Source organism: Emys orbicularis, chromosome 5 (assembly GCF_028017835.1).
Source record: "Emys orbicularis isolate rEmyOrb1 chromosome 5, rEmyOrb1.hap1, whole genome shotgun sequence".
NCBI classification, from domain to species: domain Eukaryota; kingdom Metazoa; phylum Chordata; order Testudines; family Emydidae; genus Emys; species Emys orbicularis.
The window spans coordinates 119,231,446-119,250,194 of record NC_088687.1 but is presented as its reverse complement, the minus strand read 5'-3'; the positions used below and the strand labels follow the sequence as shown (position 1 = coordinate 119,250,194).

General features: G+C 43.3%; 1 protein-coding gene across 2 annotated transcripts in view; it reads left to right on the top strand.

Moving 5' to 3' along the window:
* STX18 (syntaxin 18) overlaps nucleotides 1–18,749 on the top strand; it is a 110,131-nt gene that overhangs the window by 55,074 nt on the left and 36,308 nt on the right. For both annotated transcript variants that reach the window (XM_065405118.1, XM_065405117.1), the window contains exon 2: nucleotides 1,008–1,075. In XM_065405118.1, coding sequence (XP_065261190.1) covers nucleotides 1,008–1,075 — 68 coding nt within the window. The remainder of the gene's footprint in view (nucleotides 1–1,007; nucleotides 1,076–18,749) is intronic.

The window sequence follows — 18,749 nt, the reverse complement described above, 5'->3', positions numbered from 1 at the left end:
TATTTGAGGCTCAGGGAATCACATTGGGGATCTCACTCCTTAGGCTAAGTAAGGCTGTATTTCTGAGGCTTCTTCCTTTCTCTATGCTAAATTGCATCTTGTATGGTACCAGCCCCTTTAAACCCAGACTTAAAAGTTGTTAAAAGGCATTGAAGCCTCATAAAAGGTGGTTCATTGTTCCATTTAAATGATCTTTTGGAAAGCGTAAAGATAATATAGAGGAAAACGTATGGACTAATGACAGGAGGAGTTGAGGTGGGTGGGGAAAAAATGAAGAGCTGGGTAGAAAAACAGCTTCCCCTCTGCATGCACATGCACTCAGATATGTTCAAATTCTGCAAGTGATTATCAAATGGTTGTGAGGAGTTACTTGACAGGCTTAACTTTTTTTGGTTGAGGTGGAGCAGGGATTAGTCAGTCTGGATAATAAAGCAGTCACTGCAAAAATAGAAAGGTGAAAATATTCAGATAAATAATAGTGATCAGTTTGCTTCCTTTTTTTCATGGACATGGGTAATATAGCTGCCATGAGGTTAGTTCTTATAATTGAAGTCAAATGTTTGGGTCAAGTTTTCTGTTTTATAAAGCACATACGTATATTTGATATTTTCTTTTTGTAAAAATCTTTTTTTAAATGAACCTGTTTTCTAAAATGTGTGCATGATCCTTGCCTGCCAACATTCAGTTACATTTAGTGCTTTTTTCTTCTCAAGCTGGGCCCTCATTTAAACTTACCTCACTTAGATTATTTTTATGCTTTGGCTACATGCATAATAGAAATGAGAATCTTATTGCAAAAGGGAATCTGTATAAATAACTTAGATATCTGTGTAACCTTTATAATTATAGTCTCAAATTACATAATAGGTAGTAGTTTAGTTTATAGTTCAAGTGCACAGGACATACTGATATTTGTACATTTAAAATGGAACAGAAAATAGAAAAATGTTAAAAATCCATTTTAGCTGATTGTGGAGTTAACATTTATACTTTACTTTCCTATTTAGATTACTAATATTGGGAAACTGAAGGATTTTCTTCTGCAACACAGAAAGGATTACATTAATGCTTACAGGTAAGTGCGTATTGTGTTTAAATAGTCTCTATGTTTTAAAACTTGATTTTCAAATTTATAAAATGAGCCCATTAAAATTCTGTGAGCACACTGACATGATTTAAAACCAAAAATACAGTTTGCTGACCAGTTTCATACCTGATCATACATCATTCAGGATAAGCAAGACCTGTTGCCTACTACTAAGGCTATGTCTACAAAGCAGCTGAGAGATATACAGGCACTAGCTGCTCAAGCTAGTGCACTAAAAATAGCAGTGTGACCATGACAGTACAGGTAGCAACTCAGGCTAGCTGCCTAAGTATAACATTGCCTACGATCCTAGGTACCTTCTGAGTCGGCTAACTTGAGCCACTGCCCATGCCGTCCCAGCCACACTGCTATTTTAGAACACTAGTTCATGCAGAGCTAGCATGTGTACCTCTACTCGAGCTGGGAATTGCACCTCCCAGTTGTGCTGTGGATAAGCCTTAAATGGTCAGTGGAAAGCCTGAGCAGATAGATGATGAATGGCATGAGATAAGGCTTTTCAAACTCTGGGAAGTGAATTCCAGAACTGAGGAACCTCATTGAGAACACCATATTGGAATACCACTAGCTCTGAATTTCTTTGCTTTCTTACATCAAAATTTTGAGGAGTTAATTCTGGGTGCTTGAACTTATGGGGAGAATATATTTGATTTTGTGACAGTAAAAGCATCCTCCCTTAAGTCAGTGTAGGAAACATTTGACATCCTTGAATTTATTTGCTGCCTGAGCACCCAAGGAGCAGGCGTCTTGTCTGTTTCAATCCTCTGTCCGTTTACGAGATTGGAGCTGGTAGGAAAAGCTAAGGAAAAGCACACTTAGGCTATGTCTACACTTTGAGATGGGGTGTGATTTCCAGCTGGCGTACACATAGTCACACTAGAGCTAGCACAGGTTCAGGTGGTTTTGTACTTGGCATCGCTAAGTTGTGCCACTGCTGACTGTGCTACCACAGCTACGCTACTATTTATACTTGCTCTAGCTCTCATCAAGCTAACACAGGTATGGCAACATGAGCTGGGAATCAGACCTCTTGCTTATAATGTAGATGTAGCCTTACATCTACCATCCCAGCAAACTTAGCACTTTCGGTTTATTGGTAGGTCACAGTCTAAGGCTTAAGGTTTTAATATTGGTGCAACCTGAATTTTGGAGTTCTTAATCCAAATAATCTGTAGGAAACATTTAAAAACAGTAAAATGTAATCTTTAGGGACACTTTGTGATACCTGTCAACCTCAATAAGTGTACTGATATATATTTACACACTGTGAACAACATTCCATTTAATGGAAAACTGGTATGGAGAGTGTAGAGGAAAGGTCTCCAGTTTATCAACTCCACCACTGTGAGCAGATGTTTGAAAGTTCAATTTAAAATACTTGATGATTAGTCATATTATTTAGTCTTTCTTTCTTTCTGTCTTTCTTTCTTATAAAAATATGCAGTCCAGTGCCCATGGCTCATGGCACACTCATTGTGAAGACTATAAACAATTTGAAACAATTACCTAAATTCTCCCAGAAGCCTCAAAACTAGCACTTACTCCACCTATCTAATCATTCTTCTCTTCCTCCTTCCTGCCTCCAGTCCACCGAAAAGTCAGAGAGAAAATGAACCTTGCAGCGTAACTTGAAAATCAATAAATTCAGGCTTTGGCTAATTGACCAGGGAGGTATATTCAAGTGTGGAATACCCCAGATGGAAATTACCATGCCTCCAACCTACTCGCATTTTAAGATGATCTTCTGTGCTGTGGTATCATATGGGGAGAAAGGTGGCCTCTGAGATTACCAGAGCCCTGCCAACAGCTTAAATTTCACCTAAAAGTGAATTGGAAGCCCACGCAGATCATAGAACACCCCTTTTTAACAAATGGGCCATCAAATTTTACACCAGGTGACATTTCCAAACTGTCTTAGAGTGTAGCTCTGTATAAAGGATCATGCTAGAATTCATTCTTGAGATGACAAAAGCATATGTGGCAACGCCCATATCTGAAAAAGAAGCATACTGGTCAAGCATAAATAATAAAAACTACTCCTGGCTTCTGCTGCTATACAAACTTCCAGCATCAGCTAGAGAGCCATCAGGATTCTTCAGCTGGGAACTTGAGTAAAAGAATGTGGGCAGACTTCCCCAGCTGAGGGCATTGATACCACTCTGTAGTTTCTTGTGTTTTTTTCCAGCCTATCAGCATAACTGGAGTTTTATGTTGCAGCCAGCCCTATCCACTTCCTGATTCTGGCAGGACACTGAGTAAGCTAATCAGTTGCACCAGCCAAGCCAGATGAAATACAGATGTAGAAGTGAATGTCAACTGAATATTGAAGACCTTGAGTCCCAGACCATCTATCTACCTTTCCCCCAAAGGCCTCACAGATGCATGGAAGTGATGACAAGATAGAACCCCTCCCATTAGAGAATGCTAGAAGTAGATGAGCAATCATCCAGTGCTACCCTTTGGCTCCTCTTGGTAACAGATGAACAGAGCCACTCAATAATGACTCCTTCCAACCCTGTGAGGGTCTGTGGCTGTGTCAGCAATGCCAGTTGATCAGTGGTATCAAAAGGTGTCCCATGGTGAATTGCCAGATTACTGAGTGCACTTTTTCTCCACAGATACTGGTAACAAATGTTCTTTGTGCTAAAAGAGGACACTAAGGGTTTGATTTTCAGAAGTGCTGAGCATCCTCAACTATATTCAAGCCAACAGGAGATGTGAGTGCTCTGGACTTCTGAAAATCAAGCCCATCTGTATATATTGACATACACCAAAGCCAGACAAAGAGTAACTATATCTCCAAAACAACAAACAAAACCAGTATAAAGATACTTGGTATAAAAAACTCTTGTTTTTGTAATATTGGTTGGAATAGTTAATGAACAACACTAGGTGGTGCTGTAAATTTAATACAAAAAAGGCTGTCTTATTTTGTGAAAGCCACAGTATGAATGGGTACAGTAACAGAATTTCAGTAACTGCAATGAGGGGGGGGGAAAAGCTGTCATAATAATTGGGTGTATATTGACTCTTAAATTATTTGAATATTCTGGATGCACTAACTTTTTGTGTACTGTATTTGGTTTACCTGTCTTGAAAGGGAGATTAAAAGTGAAGTGATGGATGGAGTGAAAAGTAGTCTACTTTCACTTCGGATTTTAAAAATATTGCCGTATGCTTTTTGGAAATGCTCTTTTGTAATCTCTTACAGCAGTAATCCTCAATGTTTCTCCACAGATGCTAACAGCAATAGAGTCTGTATTTAAAGTGGAAACCTAAAATATACAGTATTGTCAAATGTTTAAAGTAGGTTGCTAAATTGTCATGAGCTCATTATGTTCATGAAAAATAATTTCTAATAGATCTCAGTTTCCCATGAATACATGCCAAGGAGTAGAATAATCTGCTCTCATGACGTAAATGATAATATATCTCAGTGAAAGCATATAAAATTGTAAAAGATCTGGTGTTCTGTAACCAAAAAAATCCATCTGCTTTCCTTCCTAATTTATTGGTTTTGCTTCTCCTAACAGTCATATTATTTTAGTAATGTCTTTATGGGTGCTTCACTTCAGGTGCATATGCACTTCTTGAGCTCTTCATTGGAGAGTTTTCCGTCAGCAGTGCCCGTTCGGCATGCACTGATGCCAGACACCGAATCTATATATGGATGCGCAAGCAAACTGCCTTCAATTCCTTCTCAAACACCTCAGCCTGAGATAGAGCTCTAGCATGCCCACCTTGAGTGTGCCTCAGCTATTTTGTATACTTGTTGCTTGTTAAGTTGACAAACAGTGGCTATACTGCACACCTTTTAGCGGCACAGCTGTAGCGGCACAGCCGTGTTACTAACGCTGCGTAGATGTAGCCTTAGTTGTCACTCAGCTTTCCTTTTGATCTTTGTTTTTTAAACTACAGCCACCCTCTGGCTTTACCTTTGTGACACTGCGCCCCCTATTCTTCATATTCATATCATAACAATATGATATGAATATGGCATAACTAAGATGTGTTCTATGCAAGATGGGACATATGAGGTATCATTGGAAAGGTTATGATTTACTGAATATGATTATCCTATTTGTATGCATGTATCATTTCTGTATCTGTAGTTAGGAATATTGACTATGTAACAATTACAAGTGGGCTTACACTTGGGGAATGCCCACTAGACCGAATGCAATGGATAGGCCATTAGGGAGAACAATAGGACTTCGAAGATGCTAATCTCCCACCTTCCTGAGAAGCTTCCTGGGATGCTGCTTTGACACAGCAGGGTCATCTGATTGTCACCTGGTACTGAACTCCATCTTGAACTACTAGTATTTTTCCACTAATACGGGGTGGGGATCAAATTGGGAAACAAAGGATTCCCGCCATATGTAAATCCTATAAGGCAGGGAAGTGAGTTAATCAAGATTAATTTTTCACTGAATCCCCGCCCGGGATGACTGCTGGAAACATCTAGGAAACAAAGACAAAAGGGGTGAGGGAGACTGAGCCCAGGCTGGAAAAGGTGTCTGGCATGTAAAAGGAATATCTGGAGTTTTAAGCTGCAAAAAAGAGCAAAACAACATTTAGGGTGAAAAATTATTACTTGTAACCAGTTTCCTTAGTGTATTAAGCTTAGTTTGCGTGTTTGTTTTATTTGCTGGGTAATCTGCTTTGATCTGTTTGCTATCCCTTATAATCACTTAAAGTCTATTGTTTGTAGTTAATAAACTTGTTTTTGTTTTCTCTAAACCAGTTTGTAAAATTCGTAACTGGGGGGCAAAAAGCTGTGCATATCTTCCTCCATGTTGAGAGAGGAGGCGAATTTCAATTAGCTTACACTGTACAGTTCTCTGTGCAGTGCAAGACAATACAATTTTGGCCCCTGTACCCCATCTCTGCAGAGTGTGGGAGGGGGACATGGTTCAGGAGGAGAGCTTTCAGTTAGTTTTTTGACTGGTCCATGCATTTCATAATTTTTATTTCTCTCTTACACTTAAATTTAATTCTTTGAGTAGTGAGTTCTAAAATGCCTAACTTGTCCTGGCTGGAGTAATTATCCCTATTGGTAACTTTTTAAAAATATATATTCTATCTAGGTTTTTTGTTTCTACTGGTGGCGCACATCCGCACATTACCTTGGTGCACGTAACAAAATTTATTCCGCACATGGGTCGAAAAAATTAGAGGGAACATTGGTTTACACTCCAGAGGGGGTGTGCACTTGAGTGCTGGGCAGTTCCTTAGCTGAAAGACTCCCCAGGCAGTACTGATTTCAGTGTCTGTGTCTTTCTGCAGTTGGGTGTGTCCCTACCTGTGTGTGTACTAGAAGAGGCTTGAGGGCCGGGCCCAGCAAGACAGGGTGAGGGAGCCCCGACTGATGGAACAGGCTGGCTCAGTGGTACCCCAGTATATCAGGTGGCACCCCAGAGCGAGGGGGGGGGAGTAACCCACCACAATCCTCCTTTTGGGGAGGGTAAAATTTGGCAGTTAGTTATGGCCTTAAATAAATTAGCTAATATTTGTTAGGTGCTATCAAGCTGTTCTGAAGTATTGTTTAATATTAGTCTTTTAAGTGCTTGTTAATATCTGGTTTGTCGTTGTCTCAAGGATTTGCTCATTAATAATTTGTTTCCTGGTTGGATATTAAATTTCTGACTGCTGTTCAGAGAACATGTTCTGTTAGTTGTAGTTACTTGTGGCATTGCATATATTTTAATGGAAGTAAAAAAATGAACGCCAGACTTTCCTAAAGCAGAGTTTACTCGAATTGTAAACACATTTATTTTTAAAGCTTATTGATAGTTACAAAGGGTGTTTACACCTATGATCAATACAGATAATATCAGAAGGTTAAATATTGATTCCTGTCACATGTCAAAAAACCACCATTGTTAAACTGACTTTTATAGATTCTTTCCTGTACACTGGAATTCAATTAATTTGCCGTTATAATATATGTCACTGGTGAGCAACACTAAAAAAAATCTTTCCCTGACTTCATACAGACTTTAGGCCTGAATCTCCTCTCACACCAGTCTTAAGCTGTGTGACTCCATTGATTACAATGGAGCTATGGCATAAGTGAGAAGAGAAATCTGCCCTTTCATGTTTTAGCCTTGTAGAAATTGGTACATAGCTATTCCTTTGGGCCCTATCCAGCCCCCAACTGCTTTCATGGTTCCAGAGCTGCTGGGAGTTAGGGTGACCAGATGTTCCGATTTTATAGGGACAGTCCCAATATTCGGGGCTTTGTATTATATAGGCGGCTATTACCCTCCATTGCATCACGATTTTTCACACTTGCTATCTGGTCGCCCTAGCTGGGGGATTCTTGGGCTCAGAATATGCTCCATATTCTGTAGGGTTGTGCTATAACTTTTCATGCTTCTGCATATGTCTAGATAGTGGAGACCCAACAGAGCTCTTTTCCATCTTTGCTTGGCAAAGAGATAGTGATCATTTCTCTCAGATGCAGACCCAGTCATAGTTTTTATGCCTTTGTCACCTCCAGTGGATTACTGCTATGCACTCTGGCCATCTATCCTTCCCTTCCTTCATCTCACAATCTGTCCTGCATCCATCACTTTACCTTTCTACCTATATGGCTCATATCATGGTATCAGGTTCTTGTAAATCACTCAGACTAGTGCAGAATGAGGTTGCTTGCTTGCTTAATTAGTGTTTTGTGCATGGAGCATACACACCTGTGCTCTAGATATCATACAGGCTTCCAATTGTTCTTCAAGGTGTTTTGTTTTCAGTTATACAGCTCTTTGTGGTTTAGGTCCTGGATATTTTAGAGACAACTCTCTCTCTCTCTCTCTCTCTCTCTCTCTCTCTCTCTCTCTCAATGGTTGAAAGAGACATTTGAGATTAAATGAGTGCTTGAGCTCATAGTTTCTAGATTTGGGCAATGGAGCAGGTCATACTCAGTGAAAAATCTACAACTCTGGAATTTGTTTCCTTCCTTGGATTGATAGAGCACCAGTCCTTTGCAGCACGTGGGCAAGTTTATATAGTTACTCAGACTTTCTCAAGGTGTGTGTTGAGTGAGGAGGATATTATTTTGGAGTTGGTGTGGGCTTGGCAGTGCTTAATGTTACCTCATTATGAATTATACTGATTCTTAGGCCTGGTCTACACTAGGAGTTTATGTTGAATTTAGCACCGTTACATCGAATTAACTCTGCACCCGTCCACACCACGAAGCTATTTGGCTCGACATAGAGGTCTCTTAAATTCGACTTCTGTACTCCTCCCCAACGAGGGGAGTAGCGCTAAATTCGACATGGCCATGTCAAATTAGGCTAGGTGTGGATTGAAATCGACGGTAATAGCTCCGGGAGCTATCCCACAGTGCACCACTCTGTTGACGCTCTGGACAGCAGTCCGAGCTCGGATGCTCTGACCAGCCACACAGGAAAAGCCCCAGGAAAATTTGAATTCCTTTTCCTGTCTGGGCAGTTTGAATCTCATTTCCTGTTTGGACATCGTGGCGAGCTCAGCAGCACTGGCAACGATGCAGAGCTCTCCAGCAGAGATGGCCATGCAATCTCAGAATAGAAAGAGGGCCCCAGCATGGACTGATCGGGAAGTCTTGGATCTGATCGCTGTGTGGGGCGATGAGTCCGTGCTTTCCGAGCTGCGATCGAAAAGACGGAATGCAAAGATCTACGAGAAGATCTCTAAAGCGATGGCAGAGAGAGGATACAGCCGGGATGCAACGCAGTGCCGCGTGAAAATCAAGGAGCTGAGACAAGGCTACCAGAAGACCAAAAAGGCAAACGGATGCTCCGGATCCCAGCCCCAGACATGCCGTTTCTACGAGGCACTGCATTCCATCCTAGGTGCGGCCGCTACCACTACCCCACCACTGACCGTGGACTCTGAGGATGGGATATTGTTGACGGCCGCTTCCTCGGACATGTTAGCGGACGGGGAAGATGAGGAAGGAGATGAGGAGGACGAGGCAGTCGACAGCGCTTACAACGCTGATTTCCCCGACAGCCAGGATCTCTTCATCACCCTTACAGAGATCCCCTACCAACCGTCCCCAGGCGTTAACCCGGACACAGAATCAGGGGAAGGATCAGTCAGTAAGTGTTTTAAACATGTAAACATTTATTTTTTACAGAACAGGAATATTAACAATGGGTTTTTCATGATTAGTTTGCCCTAGACGCTTCACGTTTCAGTCCTTGGCAGTGCAACTACTGAAAAAAAATCTAACAATGTCCGGTTTAGCATGATTGGTTTGCCCTAGGCGCTCTACTGTTTAGTCCCTGCCAGTGCAGCTACAGTAAAATCCGGTCTATATGTCCGGGGATAGAGCAGAAATCCTCCTGGGACATCTCCACGAAGCTCTCCTGGAGGTAATTGGAAAGCCTTTGCATCAGGTTCCTGGGGAGAGCGGCCTTATTGGGTCCTCCGTGGTACGAAACGTTTCCGCGCCAGGAGACAAGCAAGTACTCCGGGATCATTGCCTTGCAGAGCATGGCGGCATACGGCCCTGGTCTTTGCATGCTTTCCCGAAGCATCCTTTCTTTCTCCGTCTCTGAAATCCTCATCAGAGTTATGTCGCTCATGGTGACCTGCTTTGAATTAGGTAGGGGAATGTTAGTATTGGGACTGCTTGCCTGTTCCTTTACAGAACTGTAACCGGCGGTTTACAGCCACGCGGTGGAGGCGGGAGAGGGGCAGCATACAGGGATCTTTCCCTGGGACAGCCGCGAGGGGGTGGGACAGGGGCAGAGTTCATGCTTGCTGGATTGCTGGCAGCAGGGACTGGCATTGCTTTGAACGTGAAAGGAGGCCAGTGCTGCTATTAAAGTTTTAAGCAGCCACAAGTCTACGGCTTACCATGTCAGCCTGCTACACAAATTCCGGTGTCCTGCCCCGCTTCTCTGATCTGCACTGCAAGACCCCAGGTACTGAATGCGAAGGCTGAAAATTCGACCTTGTCCTGAGTGCGCATGTGATAGGTGCTGTGCATGGTCTTGTTCACAGAGAAAGACTATGTTCTTTGTTCACAACAAAATTTATCTTTCTGAGGAATTCACTCCCTTTTTCCCATCCCACAGCTGTGACTGTCTCCCGACCTAGCCTGGCATCACACTCCCAGAGGCTAGCGCAGATTAGGCGTAGGAAGAGGAGGACACGGGAGGACATGTTCTCGGAACTTATGGGCTGCTCCCGAGCCCAGGCAGCCCAGCAGACCCAGTGGAGGGAGAACTTGTCCCTAATGCACCGATCACACATGGAACGGGAGGAGAGGTGGCGGCAGGAAGACCAGCAGGCGACTCAAATGCTGCTTGGACTAATGAGGGAGCAAACGGACACGCTCCGGCGCCTTGTGGATGTTCTGCAGGACCGGAGGCAGGAGGACAGAGCCCCGCTGCAGTCTATCTGTAACCGCCCTCCCCCGCCACAAAGTCCCATACCCCCCTCACCCAAAGTCCCAAGAAGGAGGGGCGGCAGAGTCCGTGAAAACTCTCACTCCACCCCTGCAGACTGCTCAAGTACCAGAAGGCTGTCATTCCCCAAAATTTGATAAGTCCTTTCCTTCCCGCCTCACCCAAGCCCCCGTCCCAGTTTCATCCCGCAGTTTCATGTGTAGTTGCTAATAAAAAATACGTTTCTGTTAATTACTGTTTCCATCATGTTCTTTTAGAGGAGAGTCTGTCTGAAGGGGGGGAAGGGGGTTGGTAATTGGACAGGACAGTCACCTTTACCAGGGTACAGAGGCGGGGGCAGGTTCAGCAGCAGGGCACACACACATTGCAGTCACTAGTTACCCTGGTCAGTCTGGGAGGTGGTTTTCATGTTCTGTGGGGGCGGGAGGGCGGTTAGAGATCTTATGCAGCGGTCCTTATCCTGGATCACAGAGCCACGCAGCAGGGGATCTGTAACCGTCCTCCCCCTGCCACAAAGTCACATAGCCCCTACACACAGAGTCCCGAACAGGAGGGGTGGCAGGCTCCGTTGAAACAACCAGTCCACACTGCAGAGCCTGTCATTCCTGGAGTTTAGAAGCGTCCTTTGCATCACTACACTACACCCGCTCCCCACCACAGTCTGCGTCCTAGGTTCAACACTTTACCGAGAAAACAGTAATAAAGAAAACGGTGTTCATTAACAAAATTCAAGTGATTTTATTTTTAAACGTGTGTTGGAAGGGGGGGAACGGGGTGAACGGGGTATGTAACTGGAGAGGATAGTGAACATTTACTGGGTAAAGAAACGGGGGCAGGTTCAGCTTCTCTGTAAACAAACTTAATAGTCACAGGTTACCCTGCTCACTCAGGAACCTAGCTTTCAAAGCCTCCCGGATGCACAGCGCGTCCCGCTGGGCTCTTCTAATCGCCCGGCTGTCTGGCTGGGCGTAATCAGCAGCCAGGCTATTTGCCTCAACCTCCCACCCCGCCATAAAGGTCTCCCCCTTGCTCTCACAGAGATTGTGGAGCACACAGCAAGCTGCAATAACAATGGGGATATTGGTTTCGCTGAGATCACAGCGAGTCAGTAAGCTTCTCCATCTCCCCTTGAGACGGCCAAAAGCACACTCCACCACCATTCTGCACTTGCTCAGACGGTAGTTGAAGAGTTCTTTTTCAGTGTCCAGGGCGCCAGTATAGGGCTTCATGAGCCAGGGCATTAGCGGGTAGGCTGGGTCCCCGAGGAGGACTATAGGCATCTCCACATCCCCAAGAGTTATTTTGTGGTCCGGGAAGTAAGTACCTTCCTGCAGCCATGTAAACAGACCAGAGTTCCTGAAAACACGAGCGTCATGAACCTTGCCCGGCCATCCGACGTTGATGTTTGTAAAACGTCCCCTATGGTCCACCAGTGCTTGCAGCACCATTGAAAAGTAGCCCTTTCGGTTAATGTACTGGCTGGCCTGGTGGTCCGGTCCCAGGATAGGGATGTGAGTTCCATCTATAGCCCCACCACAGTTTGGGAATCTCATCGCGGCGAAGCCATCTATGATGACCTGCACGTTTCCCAGGGTCACTACCTTTGAGAGCAGTAGCTCAACGATTGCGTTGGCTACTTGCATGACAACAACCCCCACGGTAGATTTGCCCACGCCAAAGTGGTTCGCGACTGACCGGTAGCTGTCTGGCGTTGCAAGCTTCCAGAGGGCTATGGCCACTCGCTTCTGGACACTCAGGGCTGCTCGCATCCGGGTGTTATTGCGCTTCAGGGCAGGGGACAGCAACTCACAAAGTTCCATGAAAGTCCCCTTCCGCATGCGAAAGTTTCGCAGCCACTGTGATTCATCCCAGACCTGCAGCACTATGCGGTCCCACCAGTCCGTGCTTGTTTCCCGGGCCCAGAATCTCCGTTCCACAACATCAACATGACCCATTGCCACCATGATGTCCTCGGCGATGGGTCCTGTGCTTTCTGACAGGTCTGTGCCACTCTCAGACTTCATGTCCTCACCGCGCTGCCATAGCCTCCTCTCCCGATTTTTCAGCATCTGCCTCTGGGAAAGGTGGATGATAAGGTGCGAGGTGTTGACAACGGCCATAACTGCAGCGATGGTCGCAGCGGGCTCCATGCTCGCAGTGATGTGGCGTCCGCGCTGTCACTGACCAGAAAAGTGCGCGAACTGATTTCCCGCCGGCGCTTTCAGGGAGGGAGGGCGGGAGTGACGGTTGGATGACGACAGTTACCCAAAAGCACCCTCGACACATTTTTTTCCCCAGAAGGCATTGGGGGCTCGACCCAGAATTCCAATGGGCAGCGGGAACTGTGGGATAGCTGCCCACAGTGCACCGCTTCCAATGTCGACACTTGCCCCGTTAGTGTGGACTCACAAAGTCGAATTACTGTCCTTAGTGTGGATACACACGTTCGACTTTGTAATATCGATTCCACATATTCGATTTAAGTAAAATCGAACTACTCTCGTAGTGTAGACATACCCTTAGATATTTGTGGCACCGTAAAGACTAACAGATTTATTTGGGCATAAGCTTTTGTGGGTAAAAACCTCACTTCTTCAGATGGGGTTTTTACCCACGAAAGCTTATGCCCAAATAAATCTGTTAGTCTTTAAGGTGCCACCAGACTCCTTGTTGTTTTTGTAGATACAGACTAACATGGCTACCCCCTGATACTTAGATATTTGTACATCTAATATAGCCTGGGTATACAGACGAGCAGTATAAACTGGAAAAAATAAAATAAGCTTTGTTCTGTTAGCTAATGATCTGGGGGGGGTTTGGTTTTTTTTATTTACCAGAGACTTAAATTTCATTTGTTGCCGTAACATCTGTGCACCTAACAATGTTTGAAAACAAACAACAAATCAATTAACTATTTGTGAACTCAATAAAACATGCTCCCTTTATACAGCTGAGAGCGCTCAGGTGATGTTAACCAGTATTGGAAGAAAATAAAATAGTTAATTTAGAGACTGAAAATAAATTCTTTCTCTGGCTCCTGCACATTGCCATACATTTTTTTGGTGCCGATTAAATCACATTATCGCAGAAGGAAGTATAAGTTTGCTGTACTCGTGTACTTAAATTTGCAGGTCATCTGGGTCTACTTCAGAAATATATACCTTTCCCTTTAGGAACAGAATATACCCTATTTACTTTCATTAGAAAGATTTATTTTCACATTTGTTTTCCACTAAGGTTATGGACTCTATTTTATATTACTATATTTTAAAAATCTAACTTATTAGTGGCATCATTCCAAAATGTTTCTACAGTATTTTGAGATACTGAAAGAGAAGTCTACATGGTTGACTGAAGATTTTTAAGCAGCGTTTTTCCTCCAGATCTTTAAGAAAATCTGTACTCAAATGATATAGCAGATCATAGAAATAACATATCTTAAAAGCTAGCAACTGGCTCTTTATGAAGACCATGATGATGCATCACTTTACTAGAGCCTTACCATTGGATAGATGGGTTGAAATGGTGGTTTACAATTGCTTGGCCAGTACAAGTACAGTCATTTAGTAGCATTGTCTGACCTGACCCTTTTGTCAAACCTGGAGGGGTATCTACCTCACCGAGGCCAGGTTGCAATGCTTATGTGATGTTTACTGCTCATGCTCAAGTGCTGTGTAGTGTGGAGTACTAGGTGCTTCTCATGAGCTAAGAGTTCTTTGGTGGTGATAATGTGTGTTCTCTGTGGAATCAGAATGTCTCCTCACTATCAGGGCCCTGGCTAGGCACACTGCTGGTTATCTCCTCCACCTGTTTAATGGGAAATTGCAATCCGTTATTCCTCTAATTCTCTCTACAACTATACATACTAGATCTTGACACACTACTTCCCTGCCCTCTACCTGGCATTGCAGAACAGATTGGGACATGTGACAGGAAGAGACAATCACATGTGGACTGTTGAGCCGTGCAATTTAGCAACCCAGTTCAGTGGCTTTGTAGCAGAGCCCAGAGTGGCTTGAGCAGGCCTTTTTAGAAACCCTAGTATCAGATACTATAGAGAGAGGAAAATTTGTTTAATAGGAAAGATATTTGTTTTACTGAATCAAGCTGGTTTTCCAGCTTTGCAGCACCAGAACTCTAATGCATGCTACCCATAGAACAAACTGACCTTTTGTTGGAAATTAGGAAAATTTGCCACATATAATTTCTCTTCATATTTCAAGGCTGCTACAGTCATCCTCTGTGTGCCACCAGATGACAAGGATTTAACTGTATTTAAACAGCTTGAGGAAGCAGTTAGTTTCTTCACTTGTATTTCTGAAGTCTATTTAAAAGAAAATTAGTTTCTGATTACTGTAATCTCTATTCTCTTCTACTCTGTATTTTTTAAAAGTGCCCGGATACCATGAAAGTGTTCAAATACCACAGTAATGGGCAGAGTATAAGAATCAAGAGATGAGGACACAATAGCTTCTGTAGTGGAGCACCCAATACACTATGAATACTGCTTGGATTATAGTGTACCGAAACACAATACTGCTGGGCATGGTTAGGGAGGAGGTCCATCATGAAGCTAGTTACAGCTCCCTAATTTTCTGCCTGGACCCAAGTGCAGGTTAGACAAGTCCAGGGGCTTCAGCTTAGAGTCTTGCAGCCCAACCCAAACCCAACTACATGTGTCAGGTTTGGGTTGAGTAGAGTCTGAAAACAACATGATGTTCTTGGGCTCAGGTAGGGTTGAGTAGTCTCTGATCATCTCCTCCAACCTGTGGGGTTGGTGCAGCGGCAGCTCTGTGCCCCGCTCCTGTCGGCCACTGCTGCTTCACTATGCAGTGAGTGTGCCAGTGAGTCACAACGTGTCTTGCTTTGCAGCACACACAGCATAGCAAGGCAGTGTCAGAAGGCAGGAGCGGGGCACACAGCCAGTGCTGCGCTGACCCCATGGGCAGGAGGTGGCCGAAGATGGATCGCAGGCCTGGGCTTGGGGAGTGTGGAGTCCCCACCAGACCAAGCCGCAAGGATGAGATGGCAGTGTTGACACAGGTTTGGAGGGAAGTGTCAGGTTCACGTTGGGTCTGAAAATGACTCAGCACTCGGGCTCATGTCGGGTTTGGGCTAATCAGGTTGAGGTCAGGCAGCCCTCTACTCCCTCTGATAATATTCCCCTAGTGACCATTCACTAGCTGTGGCTAGCTAGAGGACATTGTGGTATGCCCCATCCCCAATTACCTGGATATGGGGCATAGCGCAGTGTTTGGTCTATGTGGAGGCTGGTGTAAAAGCTGGATTTACTGGCGCTCTACCTGTGGGGACTCGCCCATGCCAGGTGAACCCTAGTCAGAGGAGCGCTGCCTGAGCTATGGAGAGGGAGTGGAGCAAAGAGAGGATCTGTTCCAATATGTTTAACGGCATTAATTTTATTATACTGTAGGTGAGGAATTTATATGCACACTCCAAATCTCTAATAAGAAAATATTTATAACCCATACTTTGCAGCACAGTTGCATTGTCTCTTTCAGGTACTGACAAAACACTTTGATGTAATACTTTCAAATAATGGAAATATAATTTCAAATAATTGCTGCTATTTTCTTTTATATAATCACTCATGATCTGTCTCTAAATAATCTGTTATGTTTGAAATATATAACTTTATTCTGGCTGTGGGATGGCATTTCTACTGTTTTTCTGAAATGAGACAATCTCTGAGCATTAATCCTCCAGATCCTATTTTAAAAGTGCAAATTAGGAAGACTAGAATTCCTACTGGGATTTTGTCACAGATTTATGAAACCTCTCAATTCTTAAAAAAAAAAAAAAAACCCAAACCCCACAAATAAAATGGCTAACTATGTAAATGGAAGAAGCATAAGTGGCTGCACCTATGAGTTACAATTTTCCCCATTTCTTCCCCTAATTGGATTAGCTGGTTTATCTTTTATTTAAAGAAACTGAAATAATTTTGTAGTACTTCGCATTTAGAATTGCTCTCATTGGCAACTCTGACCTCCTCAACTATGCACTTGGTATACCACGTAGCTGGGAATAATAAGAAACAAAACAGAATAAAATACAGATTACCAACTATCTCACTTTTTATTTTTATATACTATACATAAATATAATTATATGTGCATGAATATAATATACATGCTCTGAACAAATGGGAGAGTTGGGTCACACATAAAGGATCGCACTAATTAAAATTGGGGGAAAAAGTTTCCATTTATAGTTTTAAAGTGGGGTGTAATGTGCTGTGGTGGATATATAGCCAGGAGGAATGAGATAAATATCAATTAAATCACCTCAGTAAAAGCTTTATCACCCTCTCATGTACAGAGCAACTATGGAATCACTAAAAAGTGGATACTGTCAGACCATAGATATTCTCTCCTTGTATATTATCTTACTGGGTATCTAGTGTGTTATATGTGTTATTGATATAATATGCTGAATTAAAAAACTAAAGCTATAACGTGGGCACTTAAATGCTTTGGACCTGTTTTGCCTTTGAATGGAGAGTTCGGCTTAAAACTCCCTGGTAGTATTTGACCCTTTGTATGTTTGCTTCCATTTTAGTTTATCTCTGAACTACAAGACTAATTGTAAAATGTTATTAGAAACTATTAACTGCATAATATATCATCTATAAATAAAGAGGCAAGCAGTAGTAGATGTTTTCAGGTATCTGATAAACCTATATCATGTTAAATATATTCTTTTCCATACACCTTCTTCCAAGTGCTGTCCTTTGAAGTCAGAGATTTTGTAGTAGTCAAGCAATGTGCATTATAAAGGGGAAGTTCAGAGTATGAAATGACAAACACATGAATTTCAGGGAACTCATAATCTCCACATTTTTATAGTTCTTTCACTATTTGAGTTGTTCCTACATCCTATTCAGTAAGCTAGTGTGCTTCTTCTGAAACATGGATCTTTTACTTTCAGAACCAAAAACTGCCTAAAAAGAACAGGTACTGAGAATGATAGATGATGGGTTCTTCAGTTGCATGCTTCTTTTTTTTCTTTTCTCTTCAGTTTGGTAAAAGAGAACCTGTGGTGGACTTTCATCTAGGGGTTTGATGGGATGAAATAAGTTTCTCCACAAATGATACTTTTCTTACAAATCCCAAAAAGCATGTTCTCAAATATTGATTATTTCATTGAATACTTATAGCCTCAGATTCTTCTTCGACTGATTGAACATGTCCATTCCACTGTAGGTGTGTGCATGCCTCTTTCACAGCTGTCAGATAACTTTTTCTCTCAGTGGTACCTGTCAGGGTGGCTCAAGCGCTCTCTGCTGTCGTGTGCCACTACATAGCTTAAAAGAGTCCACGGTAACTGTGAAGTCACTTGGAATCTATACGCTATAGAAAAAGAGGAAGCAGTTCCAGCCACAGCAGGCTTACAGATATCAGAGCTTGATACCTGATAGAGACCTACAGAGAATAATGGGCAGGAATTACAGGAGGTGTCCACCTCCCTTCTCCTCCTCCTCTGCGACAGCAGGTTTCTCTTGATCAGTGGCCCAGTCTAAACACACATTTTGACAGGTTTGTCAAGGGCAATATACCAGTTCCTACAGGCCCATCTTTTCCTACCGGTTATGTTTTGCAATATTCTCTCCCACTTCCTCTGTGCTTGGGCTTGTATCACATCTCTTCAGTGGGTCTTAACCTCTGTGGAGGTGGGATATTCCCTTCAATTTGGTTCTATCCCCCTTCCCACCTGCCTTCCCTGTCCCTCTTCAGGAACCACTCTCATGAGATTGTTCTTCAGCAGGAGGTCCAATCTCTCCTTCTAGTGGGCTCCATAGTGGAAGTTCCTCTGTTTCTCAGGGAGAAGGGTTTTTATTCCTGCTATTTCCTTATTCTCAAAGTAAAAGGCAGTCTCAGACCTATTTTAGGTCTAAGAGAGTGAAACAAATACCTGAGGAAAATAAAGTTCCGCATGGTTACCCTACTTTCTATTATTCCTTCCCTGGAACAAGAGGACTGATCTGCTGCCCTCAACTTAAAGATCAGTCCAGACCAGACTACCGGAAGTTTCTCAGTTTCGTAGTGAATGGAAGCCACTACCAATTTGCAGTACTTCTGTTCGGCCTATAAGCAGCCCCTCACAGAGTGCATGATGATGGTGGTAGCTGCATATCTTCGGAGGTTGGGGATCCATGTGTTCTCCTACCCGGATGACTGGCTAGTGAGAGACCAGTCCGAGATTCAAGTACTGTCCTC